Source organism: Lissotriton helveticus, chromosome 5_1 (assembly GCF_964261635.1).
Source record: "Lissotriton helveticus chromosome 5_1, aLisHel1.1, whole genome shotgun sequence".
NCBI lineage: Eukaryota > Metazoa > Chordata > Amphibia > Caudata > Salamandridae > Lissotriton > Lissotriton helveticus.
Genome location: NC_136065.1, coordinates 1,016,047,943 through 1,016,074,036, shown reverse-complemented (window position 1 = coordinate 1,016,074,036; position 26,094 = coordinate 1,016,047,943). Strand labels below are relative to the sequence as shown.

Below are 26,094 nucleotides of genomic sequence, written 5' to 3'. Positions count from 1 at the left end.
ACGTTAATTTTCTTCTTTCATCTTTGGTGCATTAGGTTAGAGTGTAAGTGGCAGGCAGAAGCCACAGTCACATTTTGGGTTTGAGGATCAAAGAAAACCTCCAGTTGAGCAGGAGCCCAAAAAATGTTTCTAGCTCAAACCGGTTAAAAGTTACAAAATTCGCAACAACCTGTGTGGCTGTACAGTTGAAAGCCCTAGTCAAAATTTGACTGCTCATCTTTCAGTTGCTTATTACTATATTTGGATGCTAAACCGGTACTAATAAGGTTAAACCGTAACCCAAACAGTATTAATATATGAACAAAGTGGCTAAATTATGTAAATGAAGAAATACTCTTACAAAATGTGCAGCATTAGGTCGCATAATTTGCATTATCTTGCTGCATAATTTATAGTCAAGCCTGCCTCATAATTTTGTCATCCACTGCCGCATAATTGCAGTGGCCCTGCACATGGGCCATCACAGTGGTTTTGGCATCTCTTGCAGAGCGATAACGGGGGCAGCAACGGTGCTGACGCTCAAGGGACGTCACTCTGTGGCTGGCATTGTTCCAGAAGTGTTGCAGGTTGGCTGGACAATGGCCCTAGGCCGCTGCTCATCTTAGTTCCCCCCTCACAAGTGTGCAGTGCTCTCCCAAATAAAATATGTACGCCAAATACGTTGCATAGGCCATCACAGTGGCATTTGGGCTATTGCCAATTGGCCATTCAGATTTGAAACTTGCCAATCAGTCAAAAGTGCACTTCCTTCATGTCCACTACGGCTCCATGGTATTCAGCCAGCAAGGGATCTGTCGCTGTCATGTTGTGGATTATACATCAGATCAGCTCTGTCCAATCATTGTGCTGTTGCCGAGTCCTCGCTTGCTCAGAAGGACAGGACCCAGGATGGGCGGCAGCTCATCTCTTTGCTTCGTCCAGGCATTTTGTCGCACTCTTTGCTCGAGTGTTGTTTCTCTTTTTCTATAGACTGGCCTGCTGCAAAAAGCATACTTGGTGCAGAGCCAGGCGCATGCGCGTGGGGGCTTACAATGGTTTCTGCGGCGAGGGGAAAAGGAAAGGCAAAGAGCGGACAGAGCAAGGGGAGAGAGCAGTTCTCACTAATGCTAAGCCCTGTAGGTACCCTACAAACCTCGGGCTTACAAAGATGCAGGGTCACAACTTATGGTTACCCCATCTATTATGTAGCCAAACAATACTCCTGCCCACACCAACTACAATTAGGGGGAATCATGGGGTTCCAAGATGCCACACTACACAGAGAAAACTGGTAAACACTCTTCCTACTGGGGTACAGGTAAAAGGCCTGTGTCCCACGCACTAGTCACATCATGGCATTCGTGGTCACCTGAGTTAGCAACAGTTCTACTCTTTGTAAACTCACATTGGCCAACAGAGCCTAATGCTACGTTGGTGAGCAGCAGACACACGCACGTAGAGCGCCTGACGTGGGACTCGTGGTATGAATGTCCAGCACAAAATGTACCGAGTCAGTCAAAATAAGAAAATGAGGAGACTGCGCCAGGGACTTTTAACCCCACAGCAAGGATTGTCCCATGGTCGGGGTCCACGTTCCTCTTTTTTATTCCAGTCCTTATGTATGAGGTGACGCAACTTCTCAGAGCGGGAACTTGCTGTTGCTAATGAACTCGTGACCTCGACTACCCTACTCCAGTTGTATAACGCCCTCAGCTCCCCAACATCCAGGCCCAGTTCTGTACTAAAGTCACTGGCTAGCGGCTTTACCGCGTCACCACAAATGGCCACAAGAGGGCACTAGATCAGAACAAAAGGCCTTGCATAACCTCGTCGCACCCTTTGAGAGGGCAATATCAAAATCTCAGATAACCGTTCTGGTTTACTTGTTTTCTGCTTGCCAAATGTTTGCATTTTCTGAGATTTACACGTGCAAGAACACCTGAAAATGTGGATCTAAGTCGTTTGTGGGTATGGGCTGGTCGGAAGGAGGGAGGAGGAAGAAGAAAAGGGAATAAAGGAAAGAGGGTTGTCACGGTGGCCATGGAGGTGTAGATGGAGGGGGAAGTTATTCAGGGACATGGAGTATCCAGAGAATGTTGTTTGGTTCTCCAGAAATTGTGATTTCTCTATAAGAAAATACAGAAGGGTAATTGTTCCATGGTCCATGCCCTTCTGCCTCATCCCGCCCTTTATGTATGAAGTGGCCCAACTTCCCATAAAGGAAACTTTCTGTTGCTCATGAAATCTTGACCCTGACTCCCCTACTCCACTCCAGTATTATACCTAGCGGCCCAGCAACCACGGCCAGTTCCGCATTAAAGCCACTGGAGCGGACTCGATTTCCAACGTCACCACAAATTGTCGAGAGAGGGCACCAGATTACCACAAATTGCCTAACAAATTAACCATGTTCCACTCTTTTAGAGGACTGGGCCAATTTCTCAGGAAACCACTGTAGTTTTCTTGCTTTCTGCTTGTCAAATGTTTGAATTTTTCGGGATTTACAAGAATAGTTGAAAATGCGGATCTAAGTAGTTTGTAAAAATGGAGCGGTCAGAAGGAAGGGGAGAAAGTGGTTAAAAGGTGTGTTTTAAGAGATAGCGGTGGCTGAGAGCAGGTTGAAACTGCCGCTGTAGTAGGTGGAGAGTGAAGTTATCCAGTGACATGGATTAACCAGAAAATTCTCTTTGATTCTGAAGCAGCACCAGCGCTCTCGCAATTTAAACTCTTATGGTAAGTGTTGAAATGCCTTTCACGGGCGGTGCTCCTCAAGTTAGGTGGATCCAATCTCTCTCTTGGCTTGCTCTGTCCCGCAATGCTTTCGAGGTGGGGTTTTCTGGGATTATTCCAGGCGACTAAGAGTCCGAATTGAGTAGCTATTCAGATAATAAGGCCTACCCGAGGAGGCTTCTCAAACAGAAAGGTGGGGGTAGGCCAGCTGCTCTGTGGTTTTTGTATTCCCAGGCAGTCCTTGCTCATGATTCTTCCCTGGTTTGAAATTAGAAGTTCTATTTAGTACAGCAAACGTTTTGGTAGTCATTACTTTTGCTAGAAGACTGGTAGAGTTACACTTCCTGTTTTGTAAGGACATTTTCTTGATGGTCTGGGTCAACCCTTTGATTTATAGAACAAATTCTGTTTTCAAGGTCAAAGATGCTGCCATCCTTTCACAAGCATCGGGATTTTACCTCACCTTCTCATTTCCTAGTGTGTCTCTTTTCAGGATTGTCTAACTGTCTTGAACGTTCTGCCCTCGTTCAGACAGACAGAAGGCCACTTTGTTACGCTTGCGGTTTCAAGTTTAGGGCAAAGGCGTCTGCAGTCATACGTGTGAGGCTCTGGCCTAGCTCTCCCCTGCCAGACGGTATCTAAGGGTAATCCACGAGAGGAAAGCTGCCAACCAGTGCTGGGGTCGGAGGCCCCTTCTAGGGTCGGTTGTCTGTCTGTCAGTAACCGAGGGGAGTCTGGATACCTACTGCAGATTTCTGTTCTTCGGAAGAAGCTCTCTCCTCCGAGATTGAAACTCTGGCCCTTAGAACTGCGAGAAGGTGAACTGTATTTCGCACTGTCTTGTTGGTAAGCATAGTAAGGTCTGGTAGGGACTGCAGTTGAGCCCGTCGTAGTCTGATATTTCTTGACCGCATCTCATGAACAAGGCCTTAGATGAAAAAGAGAGCTATTAGGCAATAACCTGATTACTTACCAGTAATTGCCATGACTCTAAGCACTACTTTTCTTCATCACAGTACTATTCATCCTCCCAGTGTAATCTTGGCTTTGGCTGGCTTCAGAACTTGGACAAATAGTGCAAAGTCTGTACACTATCAAGGCAGATATGCCGCCTGGCTAAAATTGACTCTATCGGGCTCCGATTAGCAGCAAGAAAGCTACTTTCAAAGATGTGAGACCACCTTGTAAATAAGCACTGTGACGGTGAAACCTGGGAAGAGGAGTAACAAAGATGACATATAAATAAACTCTGCATTTCACCCCAGCCTGGTAGGCTATGTTTACAAGTGTGTGTGCTAAGGAGGGGGGGGGGAAGCGGGGGGGATGGGGGGCAATGATTCATGCTGATGCCAATATTCTTTAAAAACAAACAAACACTAGAATGCTTTGCATTTTTTGAAAGATTCTAACAAGTGATTTTTTGTTATATTCTTCCTGACTGACACTTGTTTGAATAAAGTCAGTTACTTGGACTTATAAGAAATTGCCTGCTAAGAATGCTATTGAAAATAAGCTGCAGGTAGCATTATTCACTAGAATGATAAAAGCACTATCATTATTAAAGAACAAATAAAGCAAACTCTAGGTGTGAAAAAAAATCCATATGAGTTGACTAAAACTAATTCCTTCAGCGCTATCACATTTCTTTGCTTTGCCCAAAACATGTTGTTCACCTTTCAAGGAAGCAGTAATACTTACCAACAGATAAACATTAGAAGAAATGCATTTGAGATGAACATTTGGTGCGAACATTTGAAGAAGTTTTGAAAATGTTATCAAGTTGAATGCAAAAGAGAAAAACTTACAATGAAATGATTTGTAGCTATCATTCAGGCAAAGTTCAGTTCTCAATAGGTACAGTAAATGATGAAGACTATTGGTTGGTACTTAAGATTCCTGAGTAAGATTATTTGATAAACCGCTTTGTCTAATGGAAAGTTATAGCCCTTGGAGCTGAAAGAGTCTAGATTTAAATCCCAGCCTCCACACATCATTACATTTTGTGATGTTGGACAATTCACTATATGTTACTTTACCTTACTCCTATTATCTGCAAAAAAGTGGGAATTTGTGCTCTGCAGGAAAATGTATTTATTTATATTATGTCAATGGGAGGTTCTTGTCTCCGCCTCCTGATATGAGGTTATATTTCTCCACAATGGCCCACATCTGCCATCAGTCTTGGCAAATGGAAATACTACTGGAAGCAGAGTATTTCAATAATCCACACATTAATAGATGGAGAAAGAGTTACATGTTAACTATATACAGCCATATTCAATTCATTGCAGTATTTCAGTTCCTCAAAAATAGTGCCATAGGGGGTAATATTACTAGTTAGCTGCTTGTTCCCTGGCATCCTTCCGACAACACTGGTGGAGGTGATAACAGGATGACACCACATTTTTCTGTTGCCCAGATTCTAGAAAAACCTGTGACTATCTTTTCAACTTACCTTTTCCAAAGCCCAACTTCACATCTATCAGTGACATGGGAGATGTGAGATCCTCTTCAAAATCCAGCGGCATGACCTCGCTCCACATCCTGAAAGCCGTCTTGAAGACATACCTCTGCTCATCGATGGATAGCTGGCTGCTGTACCCTTCACCGATCAGTCTCCATTTTAGAAGCTGTTTAGAAAATGCTCCTCTTCCTGTGCTTCCTTGGTTATCCTGGTCTTTATACCTGACTGGTGCGGCTAACATTTGTAAGAAGCGCTTTTTTCGTATTTTCGAGGTAGAAGTTCCATTTTCTGGATTTTGCTTGGTTGTTGTATTCAGTGAAGTGCCACTCGCCTGCTCAGTCACATTGTTGGGGTTATTTTTGAGAGTGGCGGATTCCTTGTCTAACTGGTTGTCAGGGACACCGCAACGTGGTTTGTTCATGGCCGCAATAGTGGAATCATCAAGTTTTCCTGTGATTGGTAAGCCATTCAGTGTTTGAAACTTTTTAAGCGCCTCTACAAAAGCTGGGGCCTGTGTCGGTTCAAGTGGGAATTCCTGGCCGTATCTTGAAATGGATGCGCCCTCCTGCATCAGGCCTGCATCTCCATAGCGGGGCAATTCTGCAGCATTCTTCGATGATGCGCCCTCCCATTTCACAGGCTCTGTCCATCCATATTTTGATAGGAATTGCTGAATATAAACAAAAAAGGAGTTATGACAGGTTGTGCCTCATGTATATTTTATACAATTAAAAACAGCAGAATTGTAGCACTGTAGAGGCAACCATGCTTTGCCAATAGGTGCATTTGGTGACTTTCTGTCAGGCTAGCACAGCAGCAAGGCTGTCAGTCATCTGTCAGTGTCTCAGGCCTATGCGTCTTTCAAAGGCATCTACCTTTCAGTAAATCAATCGAATTTGTCATTAGAGTCGACCTCAATGGGCTACACTAAAACATTGAGTTGATTTGCTTCTCAGACAATGCCACTGCGGTTTCTGGTTGGGAAGGGTATGCACCTACGCCCGACAGAACCCACCACTCGAGTCAGGGCAAGGGAGTGATACAACTAAGATAACCTCTGCTCACCCTCTTGGTAGCTTGGCAGAGCAGTCAGGCTTATCCAGAGGCAATGTGTAAAGCGTTTGCGCAACACTTAGAGGTGACTGATATGTAGTAAAAGGGTAGTTACAAACATGGCAACCACTTTATGTGCCATGTCACAGCGACAGTAAACTGCATGTGCAGGCCCTGCAGTGGCAGAGCCTGAGACAGGTTTGAAAGGCTACTTTTGGTGGGTGGCGCAAGCAGTGCTGCAAACTCACCAGTAGCATTTAATTTACTGCCCTGGGTATATGGGATACCACTGTACAAGGGACTGATAGGTAAATTAAATATGCCAAACAGGTGTAGTCCAATCTTACCAAGTTCGTCATAGAGAGCACATGCACTTTAGCACTGATCAGCAGTGATACAGTGCCCAGAGTCCTAAACCCACCAACAACGGGTCAGAAAAAATCAGGAAGAAGGCAAAAAATTCTGGGATGACCCTGCAAAAAGGGCCAAGTCCAAAAATCCCTTAGGCAAAAAAAAGGACAATATGGTTCACAAACGTTCCTCAGACTTAGCATCTCTCATCTGCATAGTGGTGGACTTAGAGCTTGGTTGTTTTAACAATAATTTAAATAAGTATCTGCTTCCTGAACATTGTCAACACAAGCGTAATCGTTCTCTTCCTTGACTTCATTGTTGCCCAGAGTTGGACACAAGTCATGCTCTTTGGCAGAGCGCTCATGGCGTGGAATGCCACTTAATACACCAGGGGTCATATTTATGGCAAAGTCTCGCAGCGTAGCAAGTCACCTTGCTGCGCTGCCTAACAGGAAAAGGGCAGAAATTCACCGTATGTAAAAGAATGCAGCACATTCTTACCTTTGTCCCTGCACTGGTGCCATTTTGGCTACCTAGTGCCAAAGAAGGCACTATAGCACCATGGTGCAAGGGTGCCTGCGTGGTACGGAGTATTGTTTTTGTGCAGGAAGGCACACCTTCCTGCACAAAAACAATCCTGAGAGGCATATTTTTCTTCCTATGTGTGCTGCAGAAAGCAGCATACATAGGAAGAGGAAGTAATGAGAAAAAATAAAGATACTTCTCCACATTACGCTTCACCTGGGAAGTTTTAGCATTTTGGTGCATTCTCAGGTCTACCACTTTTGGTAAATCTGAGAATGCGTTGTATGAGAGTTGTATTGGAAGACCCACACAACGCCCATGGATTGCCTTCCCAGGGCTGTGAGACGCACTGAAGGGATCTGTGTTGAGTTATTCTGGATTTATGAAGCCACTCAGGGCCACGCAACATAACCTTGCGTGGCTTCATAAATCCCATTTTGGGCCTGTGTCGCTCATGCACCACATTGCGTGATGCAAGCGCGACGCAATCCCACATAAATATGCCCCCAGGTCCACATTATAGAAACCTTACATTGATTCAAAATAACAAGTGAACGTCTATTTGCAACGTTTTTGTGGCTTGAATGCTAGTGCACAGAACCAATGGTGGTATCAAAAGGGGACAATTTGGAGCCAACTGGTTTAAAACAGTTTTTTGCTATCTTCCTTTAAAAAAGTAGATTAAATACAGTTCTTCTTCGTTCATATGTAAAATATGGGTCTGATTTTGAGGCAAAATGAGCTCCATTCCCAGGATAAAGTTTGTGATTCTAGTTGGGGTACCACTTGGTATGTGCAAAGATTTATTTTACAAAAAAATGGAAGTAGAATGGGATTGAGCAAAACTTCAAGAATAAATGAATGGTTGAATGGTAATGCCATTGCCCAGCTGCCTTTCGGATTATGAGTCATTCATTTAGACAATTACAAAGATATGCAAAAACATTATCATTGACAGACAAAAAAGACTCAGTATATCCGTTTACATATGCCGGTGGTATAAAAAAATGAACAAACAATTTAGCAAAGATAGTATCAGCACTGGAAGTTAAAATTACACAACCCAAGTTGTACTTGGTGCAAACATGGTGCAAGTGATGTGCACGACAGCGACGCAAGTGACAAACATGCTCAGCGTGAACGGCGCAAGAGATACAAGTGTACAATATTTACAGTGATACAGTGTGACTAGACCCTAAATAGGAACACATTATTTTTGATATTCGAAGGTGGTCACGTTGTAGGTAGCGCCTTTTGAATGGGCTGGGGAGTCGACGACGTTGCTGTCAAATGTAAAGGGGTGTTGCGGGGTGTCGACTCAAGTCCACTACGTCCCGAGGCTTCCCGACTGACCCGGAAGTACCCTTGAAGATACTAGAGACTTAACCCCTGGTTATCGCAACTCTCGGCATTGCCCCTGACCGCCGATTCCTGGTCTGTGATTCTACTTTTACACGGGACTACAGACGCCCTACAGGTCACAACCGGATTCCATCTTCTGATTGAGTCGACACCCCGCAACACCCCTTTACATTTGACAGCACTGTTCCATTCTACAACCCTGTCCTGAGGATGATCCAAACTTGATTGGATCGAAACGTCATCGACTCCCCAGCCCATTCAAAAGGCGCTACCTACAACGTGACCACCTTCGAATATCAAAAATAATGTGTTCCTATTTAGGATCTAGTCACACTGTATCACTGTAAATATTGTACACTTGTATCTCTTGCGCCGTTCACGCTGAGCATGTTTGTCAAATTTCAAATTTCAAAGCTTTATTCGACATTTGTCATAAAAGCATCCTCCTAACCCTAATACAATAAATACTATATCTAAAAATATTTCCTAAAACACATATTAAACAATGACAGTCGAATGCTATACATATAAAAGTACAATTACATTTTCATAGTTCATAAAAGTTCTTGGGAATTCATATAACAAAAAAGATAAATGGTAGCAGCCAGATTCAATTTACTACGTTTGACATAGAGTACGGGTGCGGATTACCCACTCCCAAGCAAGAAATTTTGCTACGGCAACTACAAATGGGGCTGAACAATCGGTTTCTAATATTCTACGAGCTATCGATTGGCTACGGGTACCGATGTTTAAGCACACTGTTTTTAACCATTCGCGACTAGGGCTGGTATACAATGGGCAACAGAATAACACATGGGAAATGTGCTCTACTTGATTCTTTCAAAAATGACAGTGTTCATCCCACAATGGGGACCAGTGTTTCTTGAACGCATTCACAGGTAGTGTGCCTATGCGGAACTGGAAATACAGCTTCCTGTCATATGGTCGTTCAATTATATCCCAATATAATTCACATGATGGATACATTTTTATGTCCAAAAAACAAGATGACAATTTTGATTGGGATCCACTACAGAACATTGTTGTATACACCATTTCCCAATATAGTTCTTTCAATTTTGCTTTTGTAGGAAAGCAAGCCACATCATTACAGCCCCATAAATAATCCAGTTTTAGCTTTGCAAGAAGTCCCCGTAATTCTTTTAGCCATTCAATGCAATGAAAACGATCAAACTCAACAACATCTGCCAGAGCTGAAGCATAATGATTCAGCTCTGGAGTCACCATCAGTCGTCTCCAATATAAGAGTGGCCGTAGCCTGGCAATATCCTCAATGTTTTTCCTGCCAAGGTCCAATTTCAATGGAATTGTGGGTGTGCTTTGGGGGACCATTACAAGCCCTCGCAAGAATCTGTTTTCTGCTCGTCCCAGCTCTCCCAAATTTGAGAACCCCCATAATTCAGAACCATATAGACAGGCGCCCAATACTTTCATATTATAAATTTCAAGTGCACAATTTACCGGCTTGGTTAACGAGGCTCGATGTTTTAGAGCAACTGCGCCTGCGAGCTGGTTAAACTTCAAAACTGTCGTATTTATGTGCGACTTCCACTTCATGTTTCCCTGTAAGATGATGCCTAAGTAAGAAAAAGCGTCCACTTTCTCTAAGGGAATACCTTTATATTTTATTACACCTTTAAAAGTGGAGTGTTGATTTAGGCACATAAATTTAGTTTTCGTGGTATTCAATTCAAGGCCCTTATTGTCACAAAATTCTCCAAAGGCATCTACCACTTTTTGAAGACCGCTCGGTGTACGTGAAAGCAAAAGCGTGTCGTCCGCAAACATAACGACGGGGACACGGGAGCCTGCTATGATTGGGGCATCACTTGAGAATCCCTTTAGGTGGTCAACTATGCCATTTATATAAATTGAAAATAGTGTTGGAGCTAAGACACATCCTTGTCTCACCCCTCGTTCTACTGGAAACGGGTCTGTTGCTTCTCCCTGCTTGCCGCATCTAATTTTAGCAAAATTATTTTCATGAAGGCGAACTAGGAGGGTAAGGAGTTCCTGGCTTAGTCCTATGTCAGCCAGGGTCTGCCATAATTTTTCTCTAGGGACCAGGTCAAACGCTGCTTTTAGATCCACAAAAACGGCATACAATGACCCCTTTTTTAGTGTGACATTTCACCAATAGATTGTTATGAAGTATAGTACTTGGTCAACACTACTAGTCAGGGGGCGAAACCCAGCCTGATAGGGTGACAGTATGTCCTTTTCTTCAATCCATTGCTGCAGTTTGTTTTGGACTAGGCGCCCCATTAGTTTTTGGGCTGTGTCGATTAAACTAATGGGTCTATAATTTTTAGCTAGGGTTTTATCCCCTTTTTTAAATATGGGGATAATTTCTGCTCCTTTCCAAGATGCAGGTACCTCCCCTCCCATCGCCACAGCATTGGCCAGCATTTCAAAATAGGTACACCAGGATTTCCGGTCCGATAAAAATATATCAGCCGGAATTCCATCCATACCAGGGGCTTTTCCCCCCGCTATACAATCCAATGCTTTACTAACATCCATTTCATTAAATATTTGGTGTTTGAAATAGACAGGTGGTGGGGGTTCAATGGAGATGTAGGCTGGATTTCGAGCATACTGTGGTTGGAAAAACTCAGTCCATTTATGTTTAGCTACGTGGTTTTGTGGCTGAGCAGCTATCCCGCCCCTTTCCCATTTTACCAGGGACCAAAATCGCTTAGAGTCCTTGGCAGCACAAGCCTCCTTCAGGTCCTGCCAGCATTCTTCATCCCAACGTTTCCTAGCCTGTTTCTGAGTCTGCCTATAAATATCCCTGGCCCTCCTAACTGCTATGGCATTGCCTGTTCTCAATTCTATACTTAGGTTGAATCGTGCCAACCTGCAACTCTTATCATACCATCCATGCTTAGATTGTTCTTTTTTAGTTTTATTAGAATTTACTGTTTTAACAAAAAAGCTTTGGATGTTACAAAAGAGGTTTTTATGAGCCTCCATCATATGATCTTGGAAGTTGGGCTTTCCACAATGGGACTTGATATTGTTTACTTCATCAGCTACTAATTTTTTTGAGAGTCTCAAGGTTAACTACATCTTCTAATAACATTCTCCATTTCAGATGTCGTTGGTTATTTGAACACACAACATCTTGCGTGACCATTTCGATTTTATTAGTAGATTCTATACTCTCATTGTAGGGATGAAGGGTCAGGCATAGAGGGTTATGGTCACTTTCCAATCTCTTTTCCACGACCATGTCTACCATTTTAATCCAGGCCCTTACATCCAGTAGTAAATAGTCAATTCTACTACCTGCTCGTCCGTTATCAAACGTGTTGTTCCCTTCTAGGTCAGAGGGCGAACGCCCGTTTACTGCTCTTAAACCCTTTGCTAGACAGAGGCTCTTTAGCTGGATTGCCACTGTGCTCCATTTTTTAATAACAGGCACCTCTAGTTGGGGTATACCCCACTTAACATCCTCCTCTTCAGATAAAATCCTGTCCTCTTCGCCCAAAGGTTCAAAGGTGGCATTAAAATCTCCGCCTACTATTACATGAGATTTTGCTATTGTCGCTTCAATATTCTCCTCCAAGATTGTTACGACCTCTGAGGATTTGCCACTGCCAACTCCCCTGGCATAGGCATTATACAAGACAAGTTCATGGCCGTTTTCCCAACTGATATCGAGAGCTATGATATCATTAGATGGTACGGGTCTTTGTTTTATGGAACAATTCAGTGACTGGCGAACCCAAATTAGCAAGCCTCCTGAGGGACGTCCCAAGCGGTTTCTAATTGCTGACATATGGAAGTTTAGATACCCCAGTCGAAAGGTTGGAGTCACTGACCAGGTTTCTTGGAACATGATTATATCAAATTGATCAATGAAGTCCCCCCACTCTGGTATGGATATTTTATTTGCTATCCCTGCTATGTTCCATGAAACAAAAGACAATAATGTAGTCACTTGATATGGCAACACCTGGCACTTCTCAATATTATTTGCGAATACTTCGCGATCTGTAGTTATTACTTCTCCATCCGTCAGTATTGTTTTACTTTCTTTTACCTCTCTGGGTCTGTTTAAACCCTCTAAATCTGCCTCTAACACTCCTTGGACAGAGATTTGGGGTTCCCTAGGGCTTAACTCCCAATTGCACAGTTGTACGCATGTCTTTTTTCCTGCCCTTCCATTAGTTTGGATTAACTTCTTTTTGAGAGAGTCAGATTCACGACTTCCAAGTCAGTCGCACTCGTTTAGATCGGATAGAGCCGAGTAACGATTTGCCAAGTGTAGTCCCCAATCGCAGGTAGGGCCACCCCTTGCCCTTCTATTTCCCACTACTGCCCACTTAGTTCTCAAAATGCTTGGCTTAGCTACGAGTCCTCTTCTGGTGTAGAAAAAATCCAACATAAGTGGAATTATTTCTGCCGTTCTACGTTGTGGGGGAAAAATGTTATTCAGAATATCCGGTAGTACCTCAGGGCCCTTAAGATTTAATACCACACAGTCACCTGCAAATTTCTTCGGTTTAGTCCCTATCCACTTTACCCGTCTCGCTGATTGAAGATCTTCTAGTAGCTTTTCTTTTCCCCAAGGAGATATGTGCATGTTATTACTCAGCCACTGCGAGGCTTTATTTAGTAGGGAATCTGGCGACTCACTCTGGCCTATTTTCAGTGGAGGGACGTTGGCGAGTACTAATATCAATGGTGAAGCTTCTACAATTAGCTCCATGGGACTCGTTTCAGAATTAAAGTCAGGGGATGTACTATTCTCCTGAATTATCGAAGGATCTGGGACTATATGGTTGCTTAGGTCATTACTAGATCTAGTACCAATTGGGTGGATAAGTGCTGGAATATTTTCTATTCCCTCTAAAATGTTTCCCCCTATTGCCTTTTCCGTCACCTGTTTTTCATCAATTTTACTTATAACCAGGTTCGGTATCTCACCCACACTATCATTTGTTGTTTTTAGAAGGGTCTCTAGTTTATTAACTTTGTCGGTTAGATGATCTAATTTAGATATAAGGGGTTTAATTAGCCGGGATATCTTAGCTTCTAACATGCCCAGAAACTTACTTTGTAACATGTCATCCCATCCTGTATTGCCAATCCCTTCCTCCCTTATTTCTTCTGAGACACTCTTGTGTTTGTTTCTAGGGAGATTAGTTGTTTTGTTCCTACTAGACCGGAGACCTTCTCTTTTAGGGGGAACTTTTGTGGACCCTCTTGTTACTCTTGGTGCAGGTACAGGCGCTTGGGGGGAAATACTCTGCTTATCTATCCCTGATTCATTACAAGACATGTTTAACTCATCCCCAATTAATAGGTCAACATTTGAGTCTGATTGTACAACATTTGATGTCGTAGAAACATTTAGCACTAAGCAATCATTCGTCTCGTCCGCATGTAGATCTATGAAATTTATTTCATCAGGGTCCAGTTGGGTTGGGCCAGGGTTTTCCAGTTGAGCACATGGAGGAGAGTCATTAAGCCCCAAGGAAGACCTCCGCACATTGTTAATTTTAGTCACCACTTGGACTAAATAATTGTCCATGGTGTTGGCAGGAGTGACGGGGGTCTTCTGTTTCGACATAAGGGGCCTCTCAAGCCTAATACAAGATGGCAAGATGTAAAAATATTACCGTGGGCAAGATTATAGGATTTAGGCACTTAAACAGTTAATAACAACTTTCCTGGGAGGCAAGTAACTCACGGCACAGCAGATGTTAGAGTCCCTGCCCAGTCCAGTCGTGGCCAGTCTTGGACTGTCTTAGACTGTCCGCCCTTTGTCCGGGCTTTGTCCGGCGTCCCGCACACGCGTCCCGCTAACGCGTAGTGCTTCCTGATCTTATACCGGGCCTGGATTAGGGGCGGAGACTCGGAAGAGGCGGCAGGTGTGCTAGATCACTCATGCACAGCCTGGTGGGCCTCGCAGTCCCGTCCTCCTGACCAACAGCAGGTCTCTCTCCCTCACGGCTTTCAATTCTGGGGCTCCAAACAGCAGGCAGAAACACAGCAAACCAGAACTCCAATGCGAGCATGTTTGTCACTTGCGTCGCTGTCGTGCACATCACTTGCACCATGTTTGCACCAAGTACAACTTGGGTTGTGTAATTTTAACTTCCAGTGCTGATAATACTATCTTTGCTAAATTGTTTGTTCATTTTTTGATACCACCGGCATATATAAACGGATATACTGAGTCTCTTTTGTCTGTCAATGATAATGTTTTTGCATATCTTTGTAATTGTCTAAATGAATGATACCTGTTGGGATACTGTTTGTTTAAACACATATTCTTACCCCAATCCCAACGCGGTTGATGGGTTGTGCTCCTGTTCTTTACACACATTTCGGATTAGGAGGGCAGTTATACCTCGTGTACCTCTTGATAGCACAAAAATAATATACACAATTCTGTGTTCTGGTTTTTGTTGCAATATAATTCAATGTAGATCGGATCATCTCACTCAATCAGTATTTTCAAGACAACATGTTTCTTCTGCCAGGCTTTCTACAAAGCCATCACATGACTGATAATGTAAACAAATGAATTCCAATTTCCAGGATACAGTGGTTGTTAAGAAGAATGCCATGGAATGGGGCGCATGCGCCCTGGAGCCACGGACTGAGCCACAAGCAATCCTAGATTACAAAATGAAGGTCATGGTTGCCCGATGTGGTGGTCTAAGCATTGTCAGGGTCCCCAGCACAGTTGAATACAGTGGAGTGTACAGTTGTGTACAGTGAAAGACACTGAAGTATTTCAATATTTTATTAGATCGCTCACAATACTTTGTTTCAATGATATGCCAATTTAATCAATTTTAAAAAATTGAAAAATTTGAAAAATGTTGCTGCTAAATCCTCCCTTGGGCGCCACTGTTTTAAAAAAAAATATCTTCACCAGTGAATAAACCACAGTTTGCTCAAATCAGCAATCATTCGAAGTAACCTATAAAAATATAATAATACGTAGAAGGCATTGGTGAAAAAAGTAAAAAAGGAAATACAAATCTACACCAAACAATAACCTCCTCACATTTAAATATTTAAAAGTGGGAGATTTTGATTCATAAAAGAAAAACATTTCAGGCTTCCTGCTGAAAGGTATTGAACGAAAGAAATAATTACGTGGTTCTAAGATAAAGTGCAGCTAAAAAGAGCAATTCTAAGACCCTTCATAGAGGCAGTTTTAGAAGTTGTATGAAGCCATGTGGGCTAGTGAAGTACTGAACAATTTAAAGGATACGTGGAAACGTAAGGGATTCAACTCAGTGCTTTAAGAAGAATGCCAAAGGTGTGGGTGGGGTCTTTAAATGGGCGTGGCTAAAGAAAAATACTTAGAAATGCTTTCCAAGAGGCAGGGCACACAGGTCCAGCTCCAGAATTCTGAATCTGGGTGGAGCATAAAAATCATGGCTGGGCCTTAAAAATACGTGGGAAGCAGGGCGTTGTGGAAGAACTGGTGTCTCAGTCTCTGATATTTTGTTAATTTTCATGTACAAGAAGTTGCATATCTTAGTAATGGGTGTAATAGAGAGGATCATTAGTTATGCCCAGGGGTGGCTTCTCCGTTATAGCGAAGGAGTGTCGCCTCACTGAAAAATAAAATGATAATAAAACCATTTTGTAATCATTTTATTTTTCTTACTGCTATCCAAGGTTAGGGCGGGAGGCGGGCCATCCTGACGAGCGGCACATCACAGTAGAGAGGAGTGTTGGGCACTTGTAAGTGCATATGTCAGTTTGGCCCGCCATCTTAGGCCGGCCAAACAGACATGCACACTTATGTTCCTCCAATCCAGCTGCGTTGAACAGCCAGACGGAGAAAAGCCATAGACTCCCTGTGCCTTAGCGAGCATAAAATCAGCCTGCTCAGGCGAAGTACGGCGCTGCTCTCATGCTGGTAAATAGAATTCCCAACATGAGAGCAGGGCCGTGATTGCCAGCTGGGAGCCTGTGCAGCATGACCAGCGTCAGGAGAGGAGCACTGGGGCAATGGCCGCAGGGGCAGTCAAGTGTTTTCTTTATTATTTTCCCCAACATCCCACTCCCCACATTGCCCCACCCCCCCAAATTTAGAGCAGCCTCAACGGGTTGTGCCATGTGCCCAGTGCATAGTTTGTACTGTAAGCAGGAGTACTTTTTTTTTTACTAGAGTTTTCTATAGCGCGAAGAAGACCCAGATTAGGGTATCAGAGCGTTTTACAAAAAAAAAAAAGAGTATGTGTAAAACATTTGCAAAACAAAGCAGAGATAGTAAACAAAAGCATTTTTAACAAATTTCGGCATACAACAGAGATGGTACTAGAGATGATTTGTTCAGAGTAGTGGGACACTAGTTCGAGTACGAATAAGTCATAGAGGCGTAGGTGTGATTAAGGGGAGTGTAACAGAACTTTGCAAGTCAGAGAGATAGCTGGTGAGAAAGTAGAGCCCCATACGATGAGGAAGGTGCGGATTTAATGGAGGAATTTGCTCATTAGGAATGATGAGTACTGTCGTAGAGCATGGATGCAGACCACATCTTATGTCCGGAGTCCATTGGCAACAGCTGCTGGCCATGCCCACAGAGTACGTGTCTGGGTACCAGGTACTGTGCCTGGGCTTTGGTAATTAGCTGTGTCAAGAGCCCACTAGATATAGAGGAGAGGATGTGGCGCAGCCGCCAGGGCTGCCGTTTCTGGATCTGGGGATCCAGGTTCGAGTTTCGCTGTCAGTGCAGCATTCTGTGATTCTGGGCAAATCATTTCATGTCTCCTTGCCCAGAGACAGTGCCTGGATACCCTCAGGGATGATAATGCTGCGCTATATAAATATACAAACTTTAACATATTTCTTAAAAAGAGGGAAAAGGTAGAGCTGCCTAATTGACATGGAGATAGCACAGAGAAGCATAAACTTTGTCCTGCATTCCCCCAGTGTATGATCTGTGAATTCTGGTGCGCTGTAGAACCCCACTTCACCCAAAATTGTGAAGCCCATACAACATTTGACACCAGTGACCAAACCAGAGTTTTGCAACTTGGAGTTAGTTTTAAACACTGACATATCAGAGCAGGAATGGGGTCAAGCTTAAGCTTACACCAAAACGGTATCAAGAAATGAATCCAACACAATATCATCCACCACACATACCTCGGTCCTGTCCGATTAAATAGAATTCTTTGCATTATGCTTGCTTGCTGCCCAAGATGTCACACACGCAGACAAAGAGGATCCCCTGCACGTGTTTGTAACATGCGTTAAAATCCCTTAGGGAGCGCATTACATGCACAATTCAAAGCATAACCAATATTAACATAGATGGATCTCTGAAGTTGTTTCTGAAGGGTTCCAACCAACACAAATACGAGAACAGGTGGTTGACCTTGTGCTTACACTGGCCAAAAGACTGCTAGTTCAGACGTGGAAGGCAGTTGATCCCCCTACATGGGAGCTAAGGAATGGGGAGCTACACAGATGGGATTGATGTAGAAGGGTACGCAATTCAAATCAACAGAGACTAAAAACCAACAGTTTTCAAGTAACTCGTTGAGATACAATAGCTTGAAGCCAATCTAAAAAGAACAGTGATAACCCTCTTAGACCTAAAAACTCCAACAGGCAGACATGTAAAGGGAACTGTCCCTTGCTTCTAACTGATGGGAGTGTTGTGACAATACCACTGACCCAGATTATTCATTTTTGTGGGCAGTCACCCTGCTCTGTCTTCCCATTTTGCCTCTGGTTCTATTCTCTCTTTTGAGGTTTAATGTTCCACCTGCCCCCTGCCACACTTTGTTCGATTTCTGGGTCAGTGGTATTGTCACAACACCTTCATCAGTTAGGAGCAAGGGACAGTTCCCTTTACATGTCTGCCTGTTGGAGTTTTTAGGTCTAAGAGGGTTATCACTGTTCTTTTTAGATAGGTTTCAAACTATTGTATCTCAACGAGTTACTTGAAAACGGTTGGTGTTTAGTCTCTGTTGATTTGAATTGCGTACCCTTCTACATCAATCCCATCTGTGTAGCTCCCCATTCCTTAGCTCCCATGTAGGGGGATCAACTGCCTTCCACGTCTGAACTAGCAGTCTTTTGGCCAGTGTAAGCACAAGGTCAACCACCTGTTCTCGTATTTGTGTTGGTTGGAACCCTTCAGAAACAACTTCAGAGATCCATCTATGTTAATATTGGTTATGCTTTGAATTGCGCATGTAATGCGCACCCTAAGGGATTTTAATGCATGTTCCAAACATGTGCAGGGGATCCTCTTTGTCTGCGAGCGTGAGTTCTTGGGCAGCAAGCAAAAACCCAAGCACTTATAAATTCACCATGCACTCTCCTTGCAGTACTCTAATCATCCAGTCATTACCCATGCACTCATGCAATGACCCAGGCACTAACACATGCACTGCTACAATACCCTGAGCACTACCCATGCAGTCCAGCCATCGTCCTGTCAGTACCCATGCACTCCTTCAATCACCCAGCCAGCACCATGTACTTATCCAATCACGCCACCAAAACCCAAGCACTTATAAATTCACCATGCCCTCTCCTTGCAGTACTCTAATCTTCCAGTCAGTACCCATGTACTCATGGAATGGCCCAGGCACTAACACATGCACTGCTACAATCCCCTAACCACGTCCCATGTAGACCTCTAACCACCTACACACTACTGATTCACTCTTCCAATTACCCAGGTAGTACCCATGCACTCCAGAAATCCCTCTGTCACTACCCATGCACTCCTCCAATCACCCAGCCAGCACTATGTACTTATCCAATCACTCCGGCAAAACCCAAGCAGTTATAAAATCACCATGCACTGTCCTTGCAGCACTCTAATCATCCAGTCACTACCCATGTACTCATGCAATGACCCATGCACTAACTCATGCACTGCTATAATACCCTGAGCAGTGCCCATGCAGTCCAGCCATCGCCCTGTCACTACCCATGCACTCCTCCAATCACCCAGTGAGCACCATGTACTTATCTAATCACTCTGCCAAAACCCAGGCACTTATAAATTCACCATGCCCTCTCCTTGCAGTACTCTAATCTTCCAGTCAGTACCCATGTACTCATGGAATGGCCCAGGCACTAACACATGCACTGCTACAATCCCCTAACCACGTCCCATGTAGACCTCTAACCACCTACACACTACTGATTCACTCTTCCAATTACCCAGGTAGTACCCATGCACTCCAGAAATCCCTCTGTCACTACCCATGCACTCCTCCAATCACCCAGCCAGCACTATGTACTTATCCAATCACTCCGGCAAAACCCAAGCAGTTATAAAATCACCATGCACTGTCCTTGCAGCACTCTAATCATCCAGTCACTACCCATGTACTCATGCAATGACCCATGCACTAACTCATGCACTGCTATAATACCCTGAGCAGTGCCCATGCAGTCCAGCCATCGCCCTGTCACTACCCATGCACTCCTCCAATCACCCAGTGAGCACCATGTACTTATCTAATCACTCTGCCAAAACCCAGGCACTTATAAATTCACCATGCACTGTCCTTGCAGTACTCTAATCATCCAATCAGTACCCATGTACTTATGCAATAACCCAGGTACTAACACATGCACTGCTATAATCCTCTGAGCACTACCCATGCAGTCCAGCCATCACCCTGTCAGTACCCATGCACTCTTTCACATGCAGCCAGCACCATATACTTATCCAATCACTCCATCAAAACCCAAGCACTTATAAATTCACCATGCACTCTCCTTGCAGTACTCTAATCTTCCAGTCAGTACCCATGTTCTCATGGAATGACCCAGGCACTAACACATGCACTGCTACAATCCCCTGTGCATCACCCATGCAGACCTCTAACCACCTACACAGTACTGATTCACTCCTCCAATTACCCAGGTTGTACCCAAGCAGTCCAGAAATCCCTCTGTCACTACCCATGCACTCCTCAAATCACCCATTCAGCATCATGTACTTATCCAATCACTGCACCAAAACCCAAGCGGTTATAAAATCACCATGCACTGTCTAATCATCCAGTCACTACCCATGTACTCAGGCAATGACCCAGGCACTAACACATTCACTGCTACAATCCCCTGAGCACCACTGATGCAGTCCAGCCATCTCCTTGTCACAACCCATGCACTCCTCCAATCACCCAGCCTGCACCATGTACTTAACCAATCACTCGCCAAAACCCAAGCACTTATACATTCACCATGCACTCTCCTTGCAGTACTTTAATCAGCCACTCAGTACCCATGTACTCAGGCACTAACTCATGGCAAATACAGAGGATGCTATGCTAATCACAGGGGTACCCCAACGCATAGTGTTCCCTAGTGTATGTATTCAATGTATTCTAAGTGTTTTTTAGCATAGCACTAGCTCCGGTACTGGTTAGTCAGAGTCAGTTACCACCAGTACCGGTCAGTAAAAAGTTGGGGACACAGGAGGAATTTCTGCTCCTCTGTTGGTTCTTTCTGCACATCTCTTGCTTCTTCCTGCACTTTTGTTCGTCTTTATGGACTTCTTTTGACTCTTTCAGTATTTGTCTTGCTTCTTTCTACACTTTTCTTCCTCTTTCTTCACATGTCCTACCTTTGCAGGCATAGTTAGAAATTAGCATTTAAAAAACCATTGAAATTCACTGAAAAAAACAAAAGTTTCAAGCACGTTACAGTTAGAAATTAGCATTTAAAAAACCATTGAAGTTCACCGAAAAAACCATAGGTTTCAGGCACGTTATAGTTAGAAATTAGCATTTAAAAAAATATTGAAATTCACTGAATAAACCATAGGTTTCAGGGACGTTATAGTTAGTTGGACATTTCACTCGTACAAAACCATAGAAATTCCCCCGTTATAGTTAGTTAGTTCGGCTAACTATAACTTGCGCGCCCGCAATGCACTGCTGATGATGTCACATATTACATCATTCATGACATGGTCAGTCACATCACTGATGACATCTCAAATGACATTACTGATGACTTCATCCATGTGATAATCTGATGCACGTCCTCACACCCTAATATAACCATTGATACACCCACTCCAAAACGCAAAATACCATTTTTGAAACCATAGACACACCAATACCACTTACTACATGTCTACTCACTGGTTCCTAAGACTACACACATCTACTCATTCACCCATACAATCACTCATACATGCAGTCACTCATCAATACAACACTATCATGTACACTCATACACCTACACAGACATTCACACACCAGCACTCAACCAGAGTTACTCACACACCTAGTCAGTCATGCAAAGAATCAATCACACTTCTCTTTACTGACCTATAGAGTTATACACAGAACAGATCACTTATTCAAACAGAATAAAAACACATAATTACTCTCTTATACAATCACTGATACAAGTACACACACATCTATACAGCCACTCTCCCAATCACTGACTCTCACATATCGTCATTTATATAATCCAACTCTCACATACACTGCCTTTTACATATGTAGTTACTTGGACATGTACCACTGAGACATCCATTCACTCAGTAACACACCCATACACAGACTGACCCATCCATACAGCTGTTTCCACATGCACTATTGAACCCATACAGCCAGTGAATCAATCACTCAAACATGTATGTACGGTCACATACCTCCCACGCACCCACACACACACTCAGGCACCCATACAAATACTCTGGCAACCAATCAATAACCCATATAGACACGCATCTAGCTACTAACCAACCCATGGAGCAGCTTATACAACAGCAGACAGACTGATACAGACATTCACATAGTTTAGTCACTAACCCATGCATTCAATAAGACACATGTAATAACTCTCTTAAACAGTCAGTGACGCACCTACTAAATCCTCTATCTAGACACTTATACACCCACTCATTCTTCAATACACCTTGGCATATATATAATACATATTTAAACTTTATAGAAACACACATTCACTGGATGATGTCATCAGTGATGTCATTTGAGATGTCTATGTCATGAATGATGTAATATGTGGCATCATCAGCAGCAGCAGTGCATCGCAAGGGAACGAGTTATAGTTAGCCAAACTAACTAAAACGGGGGAATTGCTATGGTTTTGTACGAGTGAAATGTCCAACTAACTATAATGTCCCTGAAACCTTTGGGTTTTTTCAGTGAATTTCTAAGGTTTTTAAATGCTAATTTCTAACTATAACGTGCCTGAAACCTATGGTTTTTTTCAGTGAATATATATATATATATATATATATATATATATATATATATATATATTTATACACACATATACATAGACATATTTGTGGTCCCCGCCTGTAATATCTGAGCAGGAATAGTTCCTATGTGATAGTGTAGAAGTTCCTACCCAGAGCTATGGCAGCTGACTCCGATCACTGTAACCCAGCATGAATCCTCTATATCCATTGTATGGCAGGGATGGTCTATTTAACGACTTAAGCAGCCGCACTTGCCACTTTAAGCAATATATTAGACGCAAGCATGAGCACTTTCCAATAGAATTCCTTATGAGAAAAGTACACTTATCCTTATTACTAAGATTGTGCAATAACATGTTGACTCAGAGCCAAAAGATATACATCATTTTGTAACATGTGCACCATGTATCATAATCGACCTGTAGGAAGTTACCTAATTTAAATTGGGAACTGATTGCAGACAATGTATTTTGAAAAACGGATTAACTGTGAAAATTTGATACAATTGTTTTGCGATGTTAGTACAATACTACGGTACCATTTGAATGCAGAAAACTATCTAAAATGAATTGTTAGTGTGAGCCAAATTTGAGGACAGAATGAGTTGCATATGTGATGTTGATCCCTCTAGTGCTTAAGGGCAAATGAAATTGAAGAGGGATCATGGAATATAATGGTGTCCACTATGACAGTAGGCGAGGCCCAGTTGAAGGCGTTGAGCCGATACGCGTCAGCAGTTTAAAGTTTTGGAATCATTTTTGTTCACACTTTACACTGAAAAATTTGTGTTTCCCAATAAATATTAATTTTCTTACACCATCTTTTTGGCTGTGGACGGATATGTACCTGTGCCACCATTGAGTTGAGAAGGACGACTGTGTGAGGAAGCTTATATAGATATGTATATATATATATATATATATATATATATATATGTGCTTACTTTAAGCCTGTTATGTGACCACGCTAATGGATTCTGATTCTAAAATCCACATACAAGCAGGATAATCCCATAAAATCGTTTCTGTTTTTGTTGTCATAAAATTCACAAACTTAATGTTCTCAAATATATTTTTTATTCTCGTCTAAGATATTATTTTTAGTTGCTAAGAATAGGTAGAGAAAGGATTCACTGCTCTGTCAATCACATGTCGACACAAAGACCCATCCACAGCTTCCACAGCCCTGTGGTGATGCCTTCTACACTATCAACTAACAGCTAGAATCCCTACTTGATATCACTGAATAAGAATTATTATTGTGATACTTCTAGAACCTTTGCTGTTGGTGAAGTCATAATGGCAATGTAAACAGTCTAGAGAAAGAGTAAAATGTATGCCGCGCCATTGCAGCTCCTCTGAGACTGAAGTGGGGAAAACATATATCTGGACTATGGCGTGAAGTATATTTGTTTGCTTTTTTCTAATCAATAATACTCATAGCCCAATTCAGGATACCATAATGTCACATTTACAATGATTAAATCGTATTTACAAATGAGCAGCTGGAATTTCAGCACCAGTAGGTCCGCAATTACAAACATAGTCTAAAAGATGGAGGAGCGAAGGGCCCTGAGCTTGGAGGCTCCTTCGTTGCTACAGCCCTCCTCGCATAGCAGTGTAGCATGAGCTGTTTTGTATTGAATTCCTTGAGCCACGTGGGCATGAGGATAGAGGTCTTCAGATGTTTGCAGGATACCATATCCAAACCATTAAGTAACATTTCTGAGCCCAGCATGTATTGCAGCTGTGCCTGCAGCAACTCTGCAACTGTTCAGGACTGCCCCAGGGGAAGGGGAGATTCACCAGAAACAGATATTTCTCAATCAGGGCAAGAGAAATAATGTGATTTTGCAGCTGCTGTGTTTTTTGCATACTTATAGATCTGCAGCATGTACCATATAATTCATTATCTGCTGCATAATCTGCATATTTTAAGAAAAGATTTTTTGTAGATCAAACAGATCAGAAGTAACTAAAATGGTGGTACTACATGTTTCTGCATAGTGGAAAGCAGTTCCCAAAAGTTGGCTGTTGCTTATTGCTGTATCTGGGTGTTAAACTGGTGCAAATTAGGTGAAACCTTTGCTCAGACAGTATTAACAGAAATAAAAGTGACAAATCAAGTAATTCTGCTATAAAATATGTAACAATATGCTGCACAATCTGGCTTTTATTGGCGCCTAATGTAGTCAACGTTGCTAAATAATTTGGCCCTCCCCTGCAACAGGATTCCAGTAGCCTTGCTCTCTATGAATGAGGGCTGTACTGATACCTCCTGGGGAACCCACGAATGCAAAATATCCATGGTGGCAAGATGTGCATTCGCTGGTCAATTTAAGCATCTGTCTCATTTTCTCTGAGTAATAGCAAGTTCACAAAATGCACTGTAAAAGCACATCGTGCACTCGCCCTGAAGACATTGAAAGTAATAATAAGCCTGATGCACCATTGGTCAGTTCGCAAAGCTGTCAATATTTTTAAACTTGAATGCTTTGGGGGCCCGCCCTACGTTTTGCGCTGCAATGTATGTGCAAATCCATTGCAGCGGAAAGTGAGCGTCCAATAGGATTCAGAGAATCCGGTCTCATATCCTTTAATGAGGCAGGATTCCATTTTTCGAATCCTTCCGAAGGCAGGCAGGCAGGCATGGAGGCCCACAGACCACCACCCATTCATGGACAGGACATGAACCACTCCCAGATACCTCCAGCTGGCATTTACAACCTGAGGAGTGGGTAGCAAGGTTGCCATGGCCCTAATGCAAGTAATGAAAATGCCCTTACCCTTTTCTTGGGTGGTAAAAGCAGCTATAATTAGGGTGCAGGGCCACGCCTCTGGGCCCTGTGACTGTCATTGCACCTGCTGTACTACTGATGGCCAGCCGCTGACTTTCATTTAATTAATTTGATATCAGCCCTCTGCTCAGCCCTCTCCTCGCTTGTGGCGCTAGTGAGAGACGTTGGGGCTTCCAGCTGAGGGGATGTAGTGCTGTTTCCTACCTGGGCCGACTGGAGGTCCGTGACGAGTTCCGCCTGGTGCTGTGGCGAGGGCTGCAGGTCCGAGTGGTCCCGGCTGTGGAAGAGCTTCTCTTGGTGTCCCGGTCTAAGAGCCCCGAGCAGGAGCAGCAGCGTGCCCAGTGCAGGCGCAGGCGTCATGGCGTCAGGTCAGGCCGGGCCAACCTTTGAATGTTCACTTGAAGGTGAGCAAGGTGGGCGGCTTTATATCGGCACCAGCCTCTGGCCTCCAGAACCCCCTCCCTCACGAGCTCTTCGCGAAGGGCTTCCGACACGGAGTAAACAAATAAACAAACACGAAAGTGTGCCTGAAGTCTTTCAACCCCGAGCAAACAAACATCCAGTGTGTTGTGGTGTCGCGCTGTGTGCCTTTGAACCTTT

At 43.3% G+C, this 26,094-nt stretch overlaps 1 protein-coding gene across 1 annotated transcript in view; it reads right to left on the bottom strand.

Annotated features, from left to right (window-relative positions):
* Positions 1 to 25,854, bottom strand: part of MMP21 (matrix metallopeptidase 21) — a 100,356-nt gene extending 74,502 nt beyond the window's left edge. Inside the window, exons 1-2 of the mRNA XM_078641150.1 lie at positions 25,699 to 25,854; positions 5,165 to 5,843 (exon numbers count right to left, since the gene is read on the bottom strand). Of these exons, the coding sequence (XP_078497276.1) occupies positions 5,165 to 5,843; positions 25,699 to 25,854 (835 nt within the window). The remainder of the gene's footprint in view (positions 1 to 5,164; positions 5,844 to 25,698) is intronic.
* Between the last annotated feature and the right edge of the window lie 240 nt (positions 25,855 to 26,094).